This window comes from Mirounga angustirostris, unplaced genomic scaffold (genome assembly GCF_029215605.1).
Source record: "Mirounga angustirostris isolate CCGP_5_RB_7025 unplaced genomic scaffold, mMirAng1.0.hap1 SCAF_15, whole genome shotgun sequence".
Classification (NCBI taxonomy): Eukaryota; Metazoa; Chordata; class Mammalia; order Carnivora; family Phocidae; genus Mirounga; species Mirounga angustirostris.
In genome coordinates, this window is record NW_026991723.1 from 92,492,712 (window position 1) to 92,508,175 (window position 15,464).

A 15,464-nucleotide genomic window follows, 5' to 3' on the forward strand; every position below is an offset into this window, starting at 1 on the left:
TCCTGATAATTAAAACTATTAAAGCCAACTTAATCTTTTGTAGCTTTTAACCTCTTGCGCAGGCGGACTCTGTGATGGTCCAGGTCGCAGCTCCGGCTAGCTCGGCTGGCTCGGCCCCTCCCCCAGCAGGCCGGGCTGGCGCGCACGTCACTTCAGCAGAAGTGACCGGCACCACACCAAGGACACGCCCACGGTGAGGAACTAAGAACGCCACTGGCCGACAGCCAGCAAGGCCGCGAACCCTGCCACCACCCCACGAGTGGTCAGGGGAGGGGGCTCTTCCCAGTGCAGACTTCCGATGAGACCCCAGCCTCGGCCGACACTGGGCCTGCAGGCTCGTGAGAGACCAGCAGCCGGGGACCCTGGTCCAGCCCCATCTGAGTCCCTGGCCCACAGACACTCAGAGAAAGCTAAGCTGTAGGGTTATTTGTTTTGCAACAACAGGTAACAGACATCTCCAAATATGCTTCACTTGTGCTCATGCTTTTGAAATAAAGAGAAACTCCTCGAGAGTGTGCCCTCGTTCTCTGACTCAGTCCCTGCAGGTCAGCCGCGCACAGGCTGGTGAGCTCCGAAGCTCGTAGCACCGTGTAAGAAAGATGCTCCCCTCCATGCTCCTTAGCCCGGGCCCCCCAGGTGACATGTCCCCTCCCACACAGCTGCTCACGACACCTGGCAGGCCCCGGCACGGTGAATGTGGCAGGTGGGCTTGGTGTGCCCTGGGCCCGCGCGGGGACAGTTTACCTGTGCTGTCCAGTGCCTCTGGATGGGTCCCAGCTTCAACGGTCAAAGTGTGGAACAATTTCCAGAGAGAACATGTGTAACCCCTGAACTCTGGTCGGCTTCCTTGACATCCAACCCACTTTATATGATTAATAAGGAATATTCCAGAAATCTGGGGGGGGGGAGGGAGAGAATAAAAGATAATTGAATTGTTTAAAATAGTTGATGAATGTTCTCTATCTTGACTGATTGCTGGTTACACAGTGTACATTTATCAAAACTTTGTCAACTGCACATCTTACTACGTGTATATGTAAATTCAATACCAAACAAATGAGAGAGCAGAGTCTCTATTTTACTGAAGGAGTTCTCCAAATAGGGGGATGTGGCCCGCGCCTCTCCTCTCCCCCTGCCCAGGGAGGGAAGGGTTTGTGTGTATCTGGATAAACGAGAGCTTTATTAAAGCATCAAGGATACCCTGGCCTCGTGCATTAGGGTCACTTAAACCAATCCCACCGGGGAAGAGTGAGGGAAAAAGCTCAAAGGTCCAGTGATTCTCAGCTGCAGCAGGCGCAGACCGCAACTGCATCTGTGGTGAGCTGAGGCCCCGACCCTCAGGAGCCACGTGCCTGTAGCCAAGCAGGTGCTTCCAACCAAGCCCACGCCCATGCCCTGCGTCTCCCCACAGGCTGGCCAGCACAGGGCTCGTCCACAGGGCCCGAAGTGCGTGGCTCCCAAAGATGTGCACGCAAACCCTGTACCCGAGGAGCCTGTGCTGGCCTCCAGCATGGGGGGCGGTCGGGGAGGTCAAGGTAAGCGCCCAGCACGTGTCTCTATGCTGCTGGGACGACGCGCCTGTCAGAGCGCCCGATGTGTGCCCGATATGTGCCCGCGCAGGGGCTTGCACGCCGCCCACAAAAGCATCCTGACCAGGAGGATGCCGAGAGCTCGGGCAGGAGGAAGGAGACCTGGCCTGGGGGGCCTCTGGCAGGGCCTCCATGCTTCTCATCGAGCACACAGTTTTATTAGCCTTTTTGGTGTAAGATTTGTGAGTTTACTACAAATTTAAGTAACACAAACGCCCGCGTGCCGCCACGCCCGCTCCGTGTCATGGCACGCCTCCTGTGGCCTTGGCAGACGGGGGCGGTGGAAACCACGGGGCGCAGCGCAGAGGGACACGGGCAGCTCCGCGCACGAGGTGCGTGCGGTGACGGTAGGCTGGGGCAAGTCCCCGAGCGGGAGGGAAAACAGGAGGGCTCCCAAGGACACGAACAGTGGCGCGCGGGGGGTGGGGGGGGGCAGGCTCACCCGCATCTTGTTGTTGACCAGGTCGAGGACGGCATTGTAGGGGATCCTGTCCAGGGGAAGGTTGGCCAGCCACTCCTGCAGCGTCTCCAGCAGCTTCTTGACCGGTGCCCGGCCGGGGAACAGCTAAGCAAGGAAGGACCCACGCTTGGAGACTGTTCGGGGAAATGCCACCCACGGCAGAGCCGTCCCTGGGGACCTAGGCCAGGTGGGGTCTGCCTGACACGGACCTACCGGGTCAGGGTGGGAGAGGCCCCAGGGGTCTCCCCTGGTACTGGTACTGGGGAGGTCTGTCCAGAGCAGAGTAGGGGGACGGGAGGGGCTGCAGCGGGCCCCCAGCGCGCACGGCCTCCCGCACCTCAGCCACCAGCTCGGCGCCCAGCCAGTGACGGCTTCCCAGTGACAGACGGCACGGCCCCGATGTGCCTTATTCATCACATTGTCAAGGGCTCTGCGGTCCGTTCTGAGAGCACCGCCTACTTAGCTATTCGGCGCCTCGAGGTAACGCACGCCCACCCCGCCTACTGCATGCAGCGCGCCCTCCGCCTCCCCCTCTGCGGTCTGACTGCACAGCTCTGTGGAGCAGGCACGTCCCACTGAGGCTTTTGTGCAGAAGTGTGCAATCTGCTGGTTAACTGAACGTCTGCGTCGGCCACGCAGCTGCGGCCCCTCGCAGCCCGGAGAAGCACCGGCTTGGCAACGCGGGGGGCGCGGCCCTTCTCCACGGCACTTGTCCTTGATGCTTCCCAGAGCTCAGAAGCCGGAGCGGAAGCCTGCTGGGGCGGGGACAGCACAGCTCCATGCCGTAGGACCCCGTGTCCCGACGTGCCAGCATCCAACTTCCAGTTTCAGCCAAGCTGTACAAAAACTGCTAATAATTTACGGTCATCTTGACCTACAGAGCTCTACGCCTAGCTGAGGTAGAGGACGAGGAGGAGCCAAGCGCGGAGAGCGCGTCTCTGATTCACTGAAGGCAGAGGAGGGAGGACTGCGGGGCTCTGAGCTGCGACCCGCACAACGGGCACACACCAGTCTACACAACCCCCTTTCTTCATTGGAAACCTATCACGTGACTCATTACTCCGAGTTCGGCCTCCTTCCTTCCATTTCAAAAGTCATAGAACACAAGTGTACAATGTACTATTGAAATGTTGAACAGGAATCACCGTATCAAGCCTCTCACCTGACGTAAGAGAAGGTATTTATTTTTAAAGATTTTATTTTTAAGTTATCTCTACGCCCAATGAGGGGCTCGAACCCACAACCCCAAGATCAAGAGCCCCAGGCTCCACCGACAGAGCCAGCCAGGCGCCCCAAGAGAAGTTCTTTAGAACAAAGCTTATCTTAGAGACAACAGGCACGGCTGTGGTGCCAGATGCAGGGGTAAAAGGCTCTGTCCTTGGGCCACTGTGACCGAGGTCTTCCCCGAGGTGAGAGTGCAGAGGGGCCCCAGGCACCCCCTGGGAAGAGGGATGACCTCCTGCTTCTGCTGCTCTGGCCAAAGGAAATAGTGAGCCTTGGATTCTTGGCCCCAGAGCTAAGAGTTCCTGGCAGAAAGGTAACCCGACCGCCTATCTCCCGACCAACGCTGACCTGCGAGCCACCACCGCTCTGCCCACCAGTGAAGGTGGGGGTGCCGCTGCCCTGGGTCCCGGCCGACCGGGCACACTGCACAGGGCTGGCTGCTGGGCGGCCTCCTCCCCCTCCGGCCGTGACCCCTTTTGGACGTCACGGTCCCAGCCCTGCCCTGACACCTTGTCCGGTCAGCCGGCAAGCAATGACTTGTGCTCTGCCATCCCCAGGCTCAGAATTGGGTGGGCGCCCGACAGGCACGTGGTGACAGGGACAAAGGGACCACAGAGTGGTCATCCAACTGAGGCCGGCTCCGTTCCCCGCAGATCCCCCAGGGCGGCCTCCTGGGCCCCCCCGCGGCGCACCTTGGCGAGGACAGTGACGAAGTCCTTGAGCGTGCGCAGCTCGGCCCCTGCCAGGGACTTGTGGGTGGCCAGCTCCACCCTCAGGAGGTAATGCAGCCCCGACTCCAGGTCCGCGGTGTAGAGTTTCGACCTGAGAGCAAAGACCGTGAAGTCCAGTGAGAACAGCTCCGTTGTGAACGTTCCTTTTCCTTGCACCCATCCCGAGGGAACACCACTCCCCACAGGACGACACCGACAATTCCCCAGCAGCCGACAGGTGTGTGTCTGAGTGAATCCCACCGCCACGGGGCCACGCACACGCCCGCGCATGCAGCCACGCCCCGGCCAGCGCAGGCCCAAAAGGAATACCTGCCTGTCAAATTCTCTCCAAACCACGATTTCGGGATTTTCTTCTTTGTTGGGTTTTTCAGGCAACGAAAGCAATTTTTTCCTCACATCCGGCAACGACTTCAAATAAGAGGAAAAAAACGATCGGAGGGGCTTCCCGCTGCGAGAAAGGGGGCCAGGTGTGGACGCAGGCCAGGGCGCCTCCGGGGGCCTGGCCCCCCTCCGTGGGTGTCTGAGCGCATGCCAGGCACCCAGGCGAGAACACTGAGGGGGCTTGTCCGGGCCCCCCAGCCCACCCATTCTTTGGCATTGGCTGCAGGTGCTGCGGGTGGGAGGGTGGGACACTGGCGGCGCAAGGACCCGAGGTACAGCGCAGTGAGCACCAGGAACAGGGTTCCTCCGACTAGGGTCCTCGGCCAGCCCGGCAGCCTCCGCCAGCTCGAGCGGGGCGTCGGCAGGCGCGTCGGGGGCTAGGGGGCCCTGGACTGGCTGGGGAGGAGCACGCACTCTGAGGGTATGTGAAGGCCATTACTGGGCACCTCCAAAGGAGTTCAGGGGTCACCAACAACATCCGGGGCTCATTCTAATTCCCAAATATCCACGTCATTTGAGGTGAAGAACTGCTACAGATGACACTTTCAATATAAAACAAGAACTTTCCTTCAGAACAAGTGGCATTTGTTCAGGGACACTCCGTCGAGGGTAACACCTGCTGTGACGTGATGTTGGCCAGAGCCCCGGGGGTGCAGGCCCTAATGAGCTCGCTCGCAGAGCGTGACATGAGTGACCCGATCCACAGAGGTCGCCATGCCTACCCTGGCTTTGGCTTCTTAAGAAGAGAGACATACCCAAGGGACTGGGGAGGCCACTTCCCAGCTGAGCCAGGAGCCCGGGGATGGACGAAGCGCATCCTGGCTGGGCTGTGTCCCAGCACACGGAGACTCGCCAAGAGCGGCCAAGTCATCACCGGCTACACCGGCACCTACAGGCAGGCAGGCAGGCCTTCTGCTCCCACAGGAGGCTGGGGCCACGGCAGACCCCACGGGCCTCAGGACCCTGTCTCACCTTCTTGCCTGTGGCCCTTCCCAACCATGCTTCAGGCTGTTCACTTTTTAGTGGCATTCGGTGGATGCAGATGGTGTCCAGGTGGGTTCTGCGGTCTTAACTGTGACGAGGTGCATGGCATCCAGCCCAGAGGAGGCTCCCACACTTGGAGGGGTTCCCCAGATCCCACCAGGTGTCGTAAACACTCCTGAAGCCAAATCACACTTACACGTTAATTAATCCACGCGTCCCATTTGGGTAAATCAAGTAACAGGAGGGAATGGAAGAAACGCCGAGTTTCTCCAGGAAGCCTTTGTCTGTGTTCAGCACTCTCTTCACCACAATGTTCTCATACGGAAGCAGGTCTAAGATCACCTGGGGAAGGAGAAAGCAATGTCACCTTCGCTGCGGGTGGCCGTGTCTCAGGAAGTGTTACCTTGACCAAGCGCAAAGCCGCATGAGCACAGAAAGCAGAGAAACAACGTCATCTGGAAGAAGCCATATTTATCTCCTCTCCAAGCCAGACTGACATTTACATCTTCATTTTTATTGCACTCTCAGGCAACTGAAGGCGATGCCTGGTGCAGGCCGTCACGACAGCCTCGCTTAGCAAGCTTACAGAGGATCATCTGTCAGTGAACCCGCTCCGTGCTTTCTGAGCCTGCACGCCCCCCACGCGCCACCTGGCCCTGAGCTGTCCCTCACACGCAAGGCTGTGCACCAGGCGGTGCCTGCCCCGCACATGACATGGGAGGCCAACGGCACCCCTGGACGGTGCCGCGGCCCCGGTCAACAGCTGATGAACCAGCAGGCTCCGGGCTGGCCGGCCCTTCCCTCGAGCGGCCCCTGTCCAGCTCTGCTTCTGCTGAAGGCACCGGATGGGGACATAGAAGGACCACAGGAGTGGCATCTCAGGAGCTACAACAGCGTGAGAGACGACCCTCGAGCCTGGCATGTGCCACCAAGACAATCAGGCGTGGAACCCGCACCTCTGACTCCTTTCAGCAACAGAATCAGCATGTCCTGAACAGGGGCGTTGCAGAAAGCGCACAGCACACGCCCCACACTCGAGCCGCGGCAGGGCGCCCTCCTGGGAAAGGCCACAGCCCCCCGCCCTGAGGAGCAGTCCCTGCTCAGGTCTGCGTGCAGAAGGGGGGCGTCACAGGTGAGAGAGGCAGCCTTGGGACGGCGTGGGAGGGTGTCACAGGGGAATGCCGGGTCCTGCTGCCGGGGGCTCCTCCTAGCGCCCCCCCAGAATCCTGGTCAGCCACAGAGAAGGTGGCATGACATCGCCACCCAACTTGGAGGGCCCGGGAGGCACGGTGAGGTGGTCGGGCTGCCAACATCTGCAGCCTGTGCCTGAGCGCGTACCAATGGGAGCTCCCGCCGGGAACACACAGCCTCCGGCCTTCACCCCCCGAGCTCCCAGAAGGGGGAGCACGGCTGGGAGGCAGGCAGCACGGTGAGGAGGAACAGCGGGGCACTGGGCATGGGCAGAGCGCGCAGCCCCGCCGGTCAGGTGCCTCCTCCCAGCTCTGAGGGGAGCTCCCGTCATCCAGGCCGGAGTCCGGTACCAGAGGCAGAGGCTTCAGACCCCACGCGTGAAACGAGAGCAGAACAAAGTTCCACCGCAGAAACGATGTTTTACAGAATCTTGGACTTGGCAAAAAAGTTGAGTGTTCCCAACACAGCCAAGAAAAAATCTTGATGGCGATGCTGATGTGTAAGAAATAGAGCCTCAAGGAAAAGAGGCAGCGTGCCCTGAAAGCTGGGTCTGGGGGACCCTCTCAGCCCCGGACTGAGGACGAGGCCGCGAGCCTGCCTGCTTCACCCTCGAGGCCCCTTCTCAGTCTTCTCTGCGAACCGGCCAATCCGCTGAGCGACACCACTACATCCCAAAAATTAACGGGAGCGAAACACGGGAACGCCACTGATCAGGAGGAAGCGGTCAGAACCACAGAGGAACCGAATCACAGCACACGGTGAGACGGGGCAAGACACGGACACGGTACCTCACGGCCGACATAGGAGCTGTTGCTCTCCAACAGGACGGCCACATAACGGCTATCACGGCTGTCCATGAGAGAAAGGACGTCACTGGGCCTTTTAAGAGAAACAAAGCGGCTTTTAGTGCTTCTGAGAACGGCGAGCTGGCCATCATATGCCAGCACCCACATCACTTAATGCAAATCCATATTTTACAACATTAAATTCAATTCCTAACATTCCCTTTTTCACGCAACTACGCACCGAACGGGGTCCAGAGGCGGGCAAGCAGGAGGCCTGTCTCCGTCCGTGTGGTTCTGCAGGAAGTCGATCATTGTCCGCCTCACGGTCTGCAGCTCTCGGTCGGGCCCTGCGGGGAGGCAAGCCGCCGTCACCGCTACGTCTGCTCTGCAGAGTGCCACCGCCCCAGGGCCCGGAGGGCACGGCACAGACTCGGCAGGAGGCACCGACAGCCATCAACAGACCACGGTGGGCGCACACGACAGACCACACGGCGACCAGTGTGGGAGCAAAGGGGCACCAGGAGCCAATCTCACACACACGGCGTGGAGACAGGAGGGAGCGCCTCGCTGCCATCTACGCCAAGTTCAAAACACGCCGGTGACCCTCATGGAGAACGGCCGTCACCGTGGACTGACCCGTAACACACTGGAGCCTGAGGTGGGCACTGGCTCCCCAGGGGGCTCGCTCATAAAATTCATTAGGTGAGCATGTGGTTTGTGACCTTCTCCAAATCTTTTTTGAGTAAAAAAGCTTACTTAAAAAAAAAGAGTTCACCATCAAATTTAACAAGGAAGGCAAAACACAGAATAAAAAGTCGTTGCCGAAACTACAAATGTTTGAGCTCTTCGAGGAAAGACAGGTCAGAGGTGCTGATGCAGATTTGCTGAAGCTGGGGTAGGGGCCCCACAGACCCCATTACGTGGGCTCTCTGGTCTCCTGAGACCACCTTTGCTTTAACGGGTTTATGAGGCGACTGTGACAGTAAAATATAAAGCTTGTCCTTACCTTTAAAATTTTCTCCAGTTGTAAAGTCCTTTGTAAATGCCTTGAAATACTAAGAGGAAAAACACAGAATAAGTAAGAAAGTCTGACTTGGTGTCTGTGCAAATGTTTAATCTTTAAGCAAGAAAACGGCCACCATCTTGAAGAGTGAGAGCTTTAGTTAATCTGCTCCAGAAAGTTCACGTTCACTGATAAGGAGCCGCACGTTTCTGTGCATGTCTGCAACATCAGTGTTTCTGAGCAGAACCGCCGGGGGTGGTTAGTACCCGTCGGAGTTCTGTCAGCTACGCTTCCTGACCCAACAGGGCTGGAAGCCAGGCCACGCAGTAGGCGCTTTCCCTGATTCTCGACATCAATACGCATCCTAACGGTCGGCTCGAGCGACACAAACCACTTACAGGGAGGGTGAGCTGAAGGAAAGAAACTATTAAAATTAAAAACCTTCTTCTCTAGAAGAGATGCTGAAGAAGCTGAGAACAGCAAACCAGGTGAAGATACTCTCAGTTCTCACAACTGAAAGAAAGGTCAGTGTCAAGGATGCGAACAGGACTCCTGTGAATCAGTTAAGAAAACTGCAAATACCCAAGAGCAAAATGGGCAAACGGAAGGAGCAGATGGGGTGACTCAGGGCCTGTGAACACAAGACATGGCCGCGGTCACACAAGGAGGCGTTCTTAGGGGACGGAAGCCGCAGCCAAGGGTGCTCTCTGAACACCTGCTCAGCACGAGAGAGAAGGCCCGGAGCTCACACCCAGCACAACACCCCGTGTGCGGCTAAAACAAAGTAAAGCTCAGACAAGAAAGCCGAGGATGAGCTACGCAAAACTCCGGAGGAGCATCACTGGGTGGGGCGGAGGCGTGGCTGCCACGGAGCCCAGCCACGTGAGTGGCTGGAAAGCATCGGGCTGCAAGCCACACAGAGCACAGGGTTTTAGGAAGACTGGGGGGCCAAGCGTCCTCAGAGGCTGCATGTTTTCTGGGATGTGAACACCGCCCTGAGGCACCCGTGTGCCCGCATGGGACCGAGAGTGCACACAGACCCCGTAGGCACTTCTTCAGAATCTTCTCAACACGTTTGTCTATTCTCTGCCCCCAGGGGAAGAAAGGGTAAAACCTGCCTGAAGCGCCGCCCACAGGCACCCGCCGGGTGTCACTCTGACAACCCGACCCACCACATACAGGGTGCGCCGACGGCACCGAGCCGGACACGGGCCACACACGCAGGGGGGTGGGAGGAGACCCCGGCCCGCGGCCCCGATGGCAGCTCCGAGCATGCCCACGCCCACCAGGTCTGCGGGCCGCAGAACTCACCCTCCTCTGCTGCGGCTGTGGGGTGGGGGCTGGGTGTGCACGTACAGCCCCCCCCACCCCGGCAACATGCACAGCCCAAGAGGGCGGAACGCGAGAGGTGACCCCGTGTAAATGAGTTCCTGCTAAGTCCCAAGTCACATGCCCCAGGAGTTACACATGCAGCGAATGTCGCGGGAAGGCGCCCCTCGGGTGGAAAGCGAGGAGAGACGGGGTGGGAGGAGAGCGGGCCTGCGGGAGAGGGCAGGGGTGCTCACCCGGAAGGTGGGGTAGAAGTGGATGTTGTAGGCTCGGCACACCTCGTGGTTCTCCTCCTCCGCGCAGTCCAGGGCGGCGACGCGGATGGCAGCAGCCCAGTCTGAAAAGCAGAAGCGCGACCCTCAGTGTGGGTCTGGGCCCACATCCACGCGGGCCACCAGCCCACGCCTCCCCCAGGTCATGGATCCAGCCCTCGCGTGCACAGAGCGTTCCTGCGTCAGGCTGGGAGAGGGGGGCAAAGCCTCCACGGGCTGGAGGTGTCTCCCATCACGGACAACACGGCGGACGGACTTCTGCTGAGGGTGCAAGCCTAAGGAGGGTGCTTTCTAACGGGGCACGGCCCTGCCGGACGGAAGCCGCCGTGCTGGCCTTGTGCAGGGCTGCCGAGAGCGCGCCTGCAGATGGAGAGGCCGGCCCTGCATGCGTAGCAACAACACTCCCGGGCACTCGCGCCAACAAGAACCCAAGGCCGCAGCGTCCGAGCCGCGGTCTTTCTGGGAAGTGGTTTCTACTTTCCCTGGATGCCTCCGCCAGACCCTTGAATGTGGTCTCTGGTCCTGGGAGTAGAACTGGAGCAGTTTTAAATATGTATTTTGCCTATCTTTGGTTTTCTCGTGGGAACGTCACCACATGTGAGTATCACGAGGTCACACCAGCTCCGGCCAGGTGGCCTGCTCCCAGAACTGCCCTGCTGCCAGGTCACAGCCGGCGGTGGCCACGGTCACACTGAGTCTCACACACACACACACGCTCTACTCAGGGTTCGCATCTCCCTAAGTTCCACTGGTCAGGAGGCTGCGACTGGCGGTGTGTCTTCTCATCTACTGCTCCGCGACCCCCCGCACTCCCTGTCGAAGACCCTGGGTACCCCCACCGTCGGGGCTGTGCTGACGGCACCTCTGTGTCCCATCTCCTGCAACCTGTGTGCACCTGCATGGTGACTCGAGCCTGATGCTCTGGGGAGATGGCTTCTCAGCTGCTGTTGTGGGTCGGTGACCTCTGGCTCGCTCCCTTCTTCCCGACAGCCCCCCCCCCACCGAACGTGGGCGGCATGTCATCTCACCCCTGCATCATGTATGGACGGGACACTCGTGCACAGAGGAGCCTAGCTCACGGCAACCCTGAGGCGCGGTGCACACAGGGAGACAAGCGCGTGGCTTGGCCCTGTGGTCACCAGTCTCAAAGGCACGCCTTCCCCAGTACCTTGCTCCATTTCCCTAGGATGTTCCGGTTGATACCGCTGAACATCTCCTGGCTGCTCGGGGGGCACCTGGGAAGCAGGACCGAGGAGCGCAGCCGCACCACACTCACTGCCGAGGAGCCCCAGGCGGGACCCAGGCGCTCCAGACACTGGCCTGGAGGCACAGGGCCGCCCGCGGGTGGGCGGGTCCGCTCCTGGTCTCCTGCGCCAAGGGAGCGTGTGTGTATCTCACTGAGACCCCGAGGAGGCCCTGTGCTGCCGTGGGTCTCACAGGACACCACCAGTCCAAAGCAGTAAGCTGGTTAAAAAGCACATCACGCAAGTTTGCCCTGGGTACTGGCTATGGAGGCCTGGAACTTCAGAGGTTCCGTTAAACACGTGCCTGGGAGGAGAGAAGACACTGGCCCTGACGAGATCCCGTACCACCCGAGTACTCTTAGACATGGCAAAGCCCATAGCGGCCAGTTTCCCATCTAACACACCACTTGTGCTAAAAGATCCTCGCCTTCCTCCTCTGTCCTTACAAAAACATTTACCAATATCAACACGATGGGAAGAATCAAGTGGAAAAAAGCCGCAGCTGGCTTTCACCACCAATGACCAAATACTGTTCGGCTCACGTTGCTTCCCTGAAACCAATTCCTGTCCCGGGGCCATTTCAGATGGCTCGAAACAAGAATCACGGAACCTTCCTGAACCACAGGTCACATCTTTCTGGAGTCTCGAATTACATGGAACTACGGAAGAACAGTTAATACTCTCATCCAATTAGTGCAGCAGATGGCCCAGAGCATGCAGCTCAGCGCGGTGCCAGCAACGCCCTCCACGGTGGCGGCCCCAACCCTGCACGCCGCCCCCTCCATGGCGGTGGCCCCCCACCCTGCACACGATGCCCTCCATGGTGGCCCCCCACCCTGCACGCCGCCCCCTCCATGGCGGTGCCCCCCCCTGCACACGATGCCCTCCATGGTGGCCCCCCACCCTGCACACGGCACCCTCCACCCTGCATGCGGTGCCCTCCATGGTGGTGGCCCCCATCCTGCACACGGCACCCTCCTTGGCGGCGGCCCCCCCACCCTCCACATGGCGCCTCCCACGGCGGTTTCCACTGCCCTGCTGGGGGAGCCTTCCCCAGCCTGTCATCCTCGCTTCTCTTCCCATTCATCTTGCCAAAACGCCTCCTGTTTGCTACCTTGTCCCTGTCTCACAAACACAGGGTTTCACTGTTTACTGGGAATTTCCATGACACATTGTCATTTCATGCTTAAGAAAACAAAAGCACCCACTGCCCAGAAAAAGTATGTAAGAAAATGAAGAACTGCCCTAAGGGCTAACACTGAGCATTTGGTAGAATCAATGAATAATCAAGCCAGACCAGGAACAGGGGAAAAAAACGGAAAGAAGGCACTCCAAGATGTTCGCTGTGGTTTGGTTTTCATGGTGGGACTTGGTCTGACTTCTTTGTTTTTCAGATTCTTCTTACTAAGTGTGTCTCACGCACAAAAGCGAATGCATCCCCCGCCCCCCGCGCGCACCCTGCGGCACTTGGGCTCTGCTCGGTTTCCACCCTCCTGGAGTCCCCGATGTCCAGAGGCTCCAAACAGCACTCTGCAGAACAGACACCACAGGTCACGATGCTGCAGGGGACGGTGATCCTGACCAACCCAAGACCACGGCGGCACCAGCCACACTTTAATAACCCTCCCGAGTCTGACACGGCGCGAGAGACAGCGTGAACATACTGGCTTCCCTCGTGGAGGCAAGAACGGCTGTCCGCCCTGCCGTCAACAACCCGCAACCCCCAAAGGCAGCATCGGGTGCTCCTATGCCCCCGAGAACCGGAGGCCGTCAGGCTGTCTGGCACCCATGCCCCAGGCTCAGACCGCAGCCCCAGATCAGAGTGAGGCCTCGAAAGCAGCTCTGCAGCCCCCTCCCCCGTGACTGTGTGACGCAGCCGTCACGTCCACGTGCCCAGCTCTGAGCACACGCAGGATAAAGTCTGTGTCCCCGGGCAGCCGCCAGCAGCCAGGCTCCCGCACCCCCTCCAGACCTACTGTGCTGACTGGGCTGCTTGCTTTCCAGGCAGAAACCCCCCCCGCCGCCCCGCTGGGCCCCAGTATCCACCAGCTGTTCCCACCTACCGTGTTCCCATGATGAGAAAGAAAACATTCTGATCAAGATTGAGCTATGTGATTCTTCAAATTCTAACCTTGTTGGAAAGGGCCCCACGGGGTGGCCTAGCCCTCGGCAAGGCATGCACATCTGCAGGCAAGATCACCTCCTGTGTGTCCTTGGAACCTTCCAGATGGAGCCCCTCACCGCACTTGTACCCTCATCTCTTCCTCATTCACTCCCCCCCTCCCCGCAAGCCAGAGACAGGTCCAAGCGCATTTCTGCCCCAGGACCTTTGCACCTGCTCTTCCTTGGGTGGAACACACTTTCCTCTGACTTGTACTTGCTGCTTTATTCATCGATTTCAACACAAATGTCACCTCCATAGGGAGGCCTGCCCTGATTCTCTGCCCAGGCACAGTTAAAATGGCAAGAAAAGCTCCCCACCGGTCTTGCTTCCAAAACAAAGTCAACTACACGGTACTTTACAAAGCTTTCTTACCAAATCATCTACTGCGGAAGTCTGCTGGGTGAAACAGGCAGGATGTTACAGATGAGGAGGCTGAGGGTCAGAGAGGCTAAGGAACCTGCCCACGGTTCAGAATCAGCTTGCACCACCGTGTCACAGGCACATGGCGCACACGCAACACGAGTGCGCCAACCTGTACATTCTCAAAGTGCTGCGAGGGGCGCCTGGGTGGCTCAGCTGGTAAGCGTCTGCCTTCGGCTCAGGTCATGATCCCGGGGTCCTGGGATCGAGCCCTGCGTCCGGCTCCCTGCTCAGTGGGGAGCCTGCTTCTCCCTCTCCCTCTGCCTGCTACTCCGTCTGTTTGTGCTCGCTCTCTCTCTTTCTCTCTGCCAAATAAATAAAATTAAAAAATAAAAGAGGGGGGCGCCTGGGTGGCTCAGTCGTTAAGTGTCTGCCTTCGGCTCAGGTCATGGTCCCGGGGTCCTGGGATCGAGCCCCACATCAGGCTCCCTGCTCGGCGGGAACCCTGCTTCTCCCTCTCCCGCTCCCCCTGCTTGTGTTCCCTCTCTCGCTGTCTCTCTCTGTCAAATAAATAAATAAAGTCTTAAAAAAGAGTGCTGCGAATGTCTCCCTTTATCCTACAAGCTCCAGAGGAAGACACTCCCTCCTTCAAATCCAGCCTGCTCCCAGCCATGCAGCGCACACACACGCTCCTCCAAACCCTGCATGGTCACGTGTGGAATGAAACCAACCACTTCATCAAACCACTTCCTCAACGAGCCTCTGCACGGTGTGTTTCCTTGTTAAACACATGGAAAACCAATTCCTTAGAAAAACAACTTATCTTTGTCTCGCCAACATATTTTCTACCGCCTCTCCACCCGACTGGGGCCCTCTCCGCCAGGCAGGAGCCATGTTCAGTGGGCGTGGAGCCCCCCCGAGCCACAGGTGTAGCCCAGCGGCGGCGCCCCATGCAGCGACACGGCACAAGGGCTCCTTCCCATTGCCGGCGCCCTTACGGCTCGCCCGGACGACAGGACGCCGTGTGCTCTACAGGGGCGGCCGCGTCACCTCTTGCATCCTGTGCCGGCCTCAATGTTCTGAAAGCACTCTGATCCATGCTACCCCATCTAAGCTTCATGCCCAAGCCTGCGATGTGCCCGTCACCACTCCTACTTTACAGGCGGGAGAACTGAGCGGCAAGGCCCCACAGGGTAAGTGCGGGGCACCCAGTGCTGCCTCCCTCGCCCTGGCCTCGGGGCCGCCCCAGCCCCAAGGAGCCCTCTGCCCGAGCCGTGCCACCCTTTGACTCGGAGACAGTAACTAGGAAATTGTTGCTTAGCGTCACAGAAGCACCGGGTGGCTAACGGTCCTCACCTCCTCTGCCCCTTCCTCTCCACGACATTCGTGACACAGTTAACCTGAGCACTGCTGTTCCAGCTGATCCCCGCGCAGGGTGAGCCACACTGCCGCTCGGCGCTGACGAGGCACCACCCCAGGGGAATGGGGGGAGTTCTCTGCCTGACAAAGGGGATGCCTGGGTGGAGAAGCAGGAGATGGCGCCGAGGCAGGCCGTGCTAGCGACGGGCACCGGCAACTGCAGCGCGCTGGGAGCCGTCCGGGGCAGAGGCCGCCTCCACCTGCCACGTGCCTCCACGTGGACGGCAGCCAGCTGGGACCCGGCCACAGCCCTGAGAGGACCCTGATGGCTCCCCACGGTCTTGGGAGCAAGGCCGTTCTCAACCAGTCCGGGCAGGCCCCCCGCTTT

General features: G+C 59.2%; 1 protein-coding gene across 1 annotated transcript in view; it reads right to left on the bottom strand.

Annotated features, from left to right (window-relative positions):
• QSOX2 (quiescin sulfhydryl oxidase 2) overlaps positions 1–15,464 on the bottom strand; it is a 28,832-nt gene that overhangs the window by 5,113 nt on the left and 8,255 nt on the right. The window contains exons 2-10 of the mRNA XM_045883502.2: positions 9,914–10,014; positions 8,352–8,400; positions 7,587–7,692; positions 7,349–7,439; positions 5,566–5,711; positions 4,318–4,452; positions 3,966–4,095; positions 2,032–2,154; positions 745–895 (exon numbers count right to left, since the gene is read on the bottom strand). Of these exons, the coding sequence (XP_045739458.1) occupies positions 745–895; positions 2,032–2,154; positions 3,966–4,095; positions 4,318–4,452; positions 5,566–5,711; positions 7,349–7,439; positions 7,587–7,692; positions 8,352–8,400; positions 9,914–10,014 (1,032 nt within the window). The remainder of the gene's footprint in view (positions 1–744; positions 896–2,031; positions 2,155–3,965; positions 4,096–4,317; positions 4,453–5,565; positions 5,712–7,348; positions 7,440–7,586; positions 7,693–8,351; positions 8,401–9,913; positions 10,015–15,464) is intronic.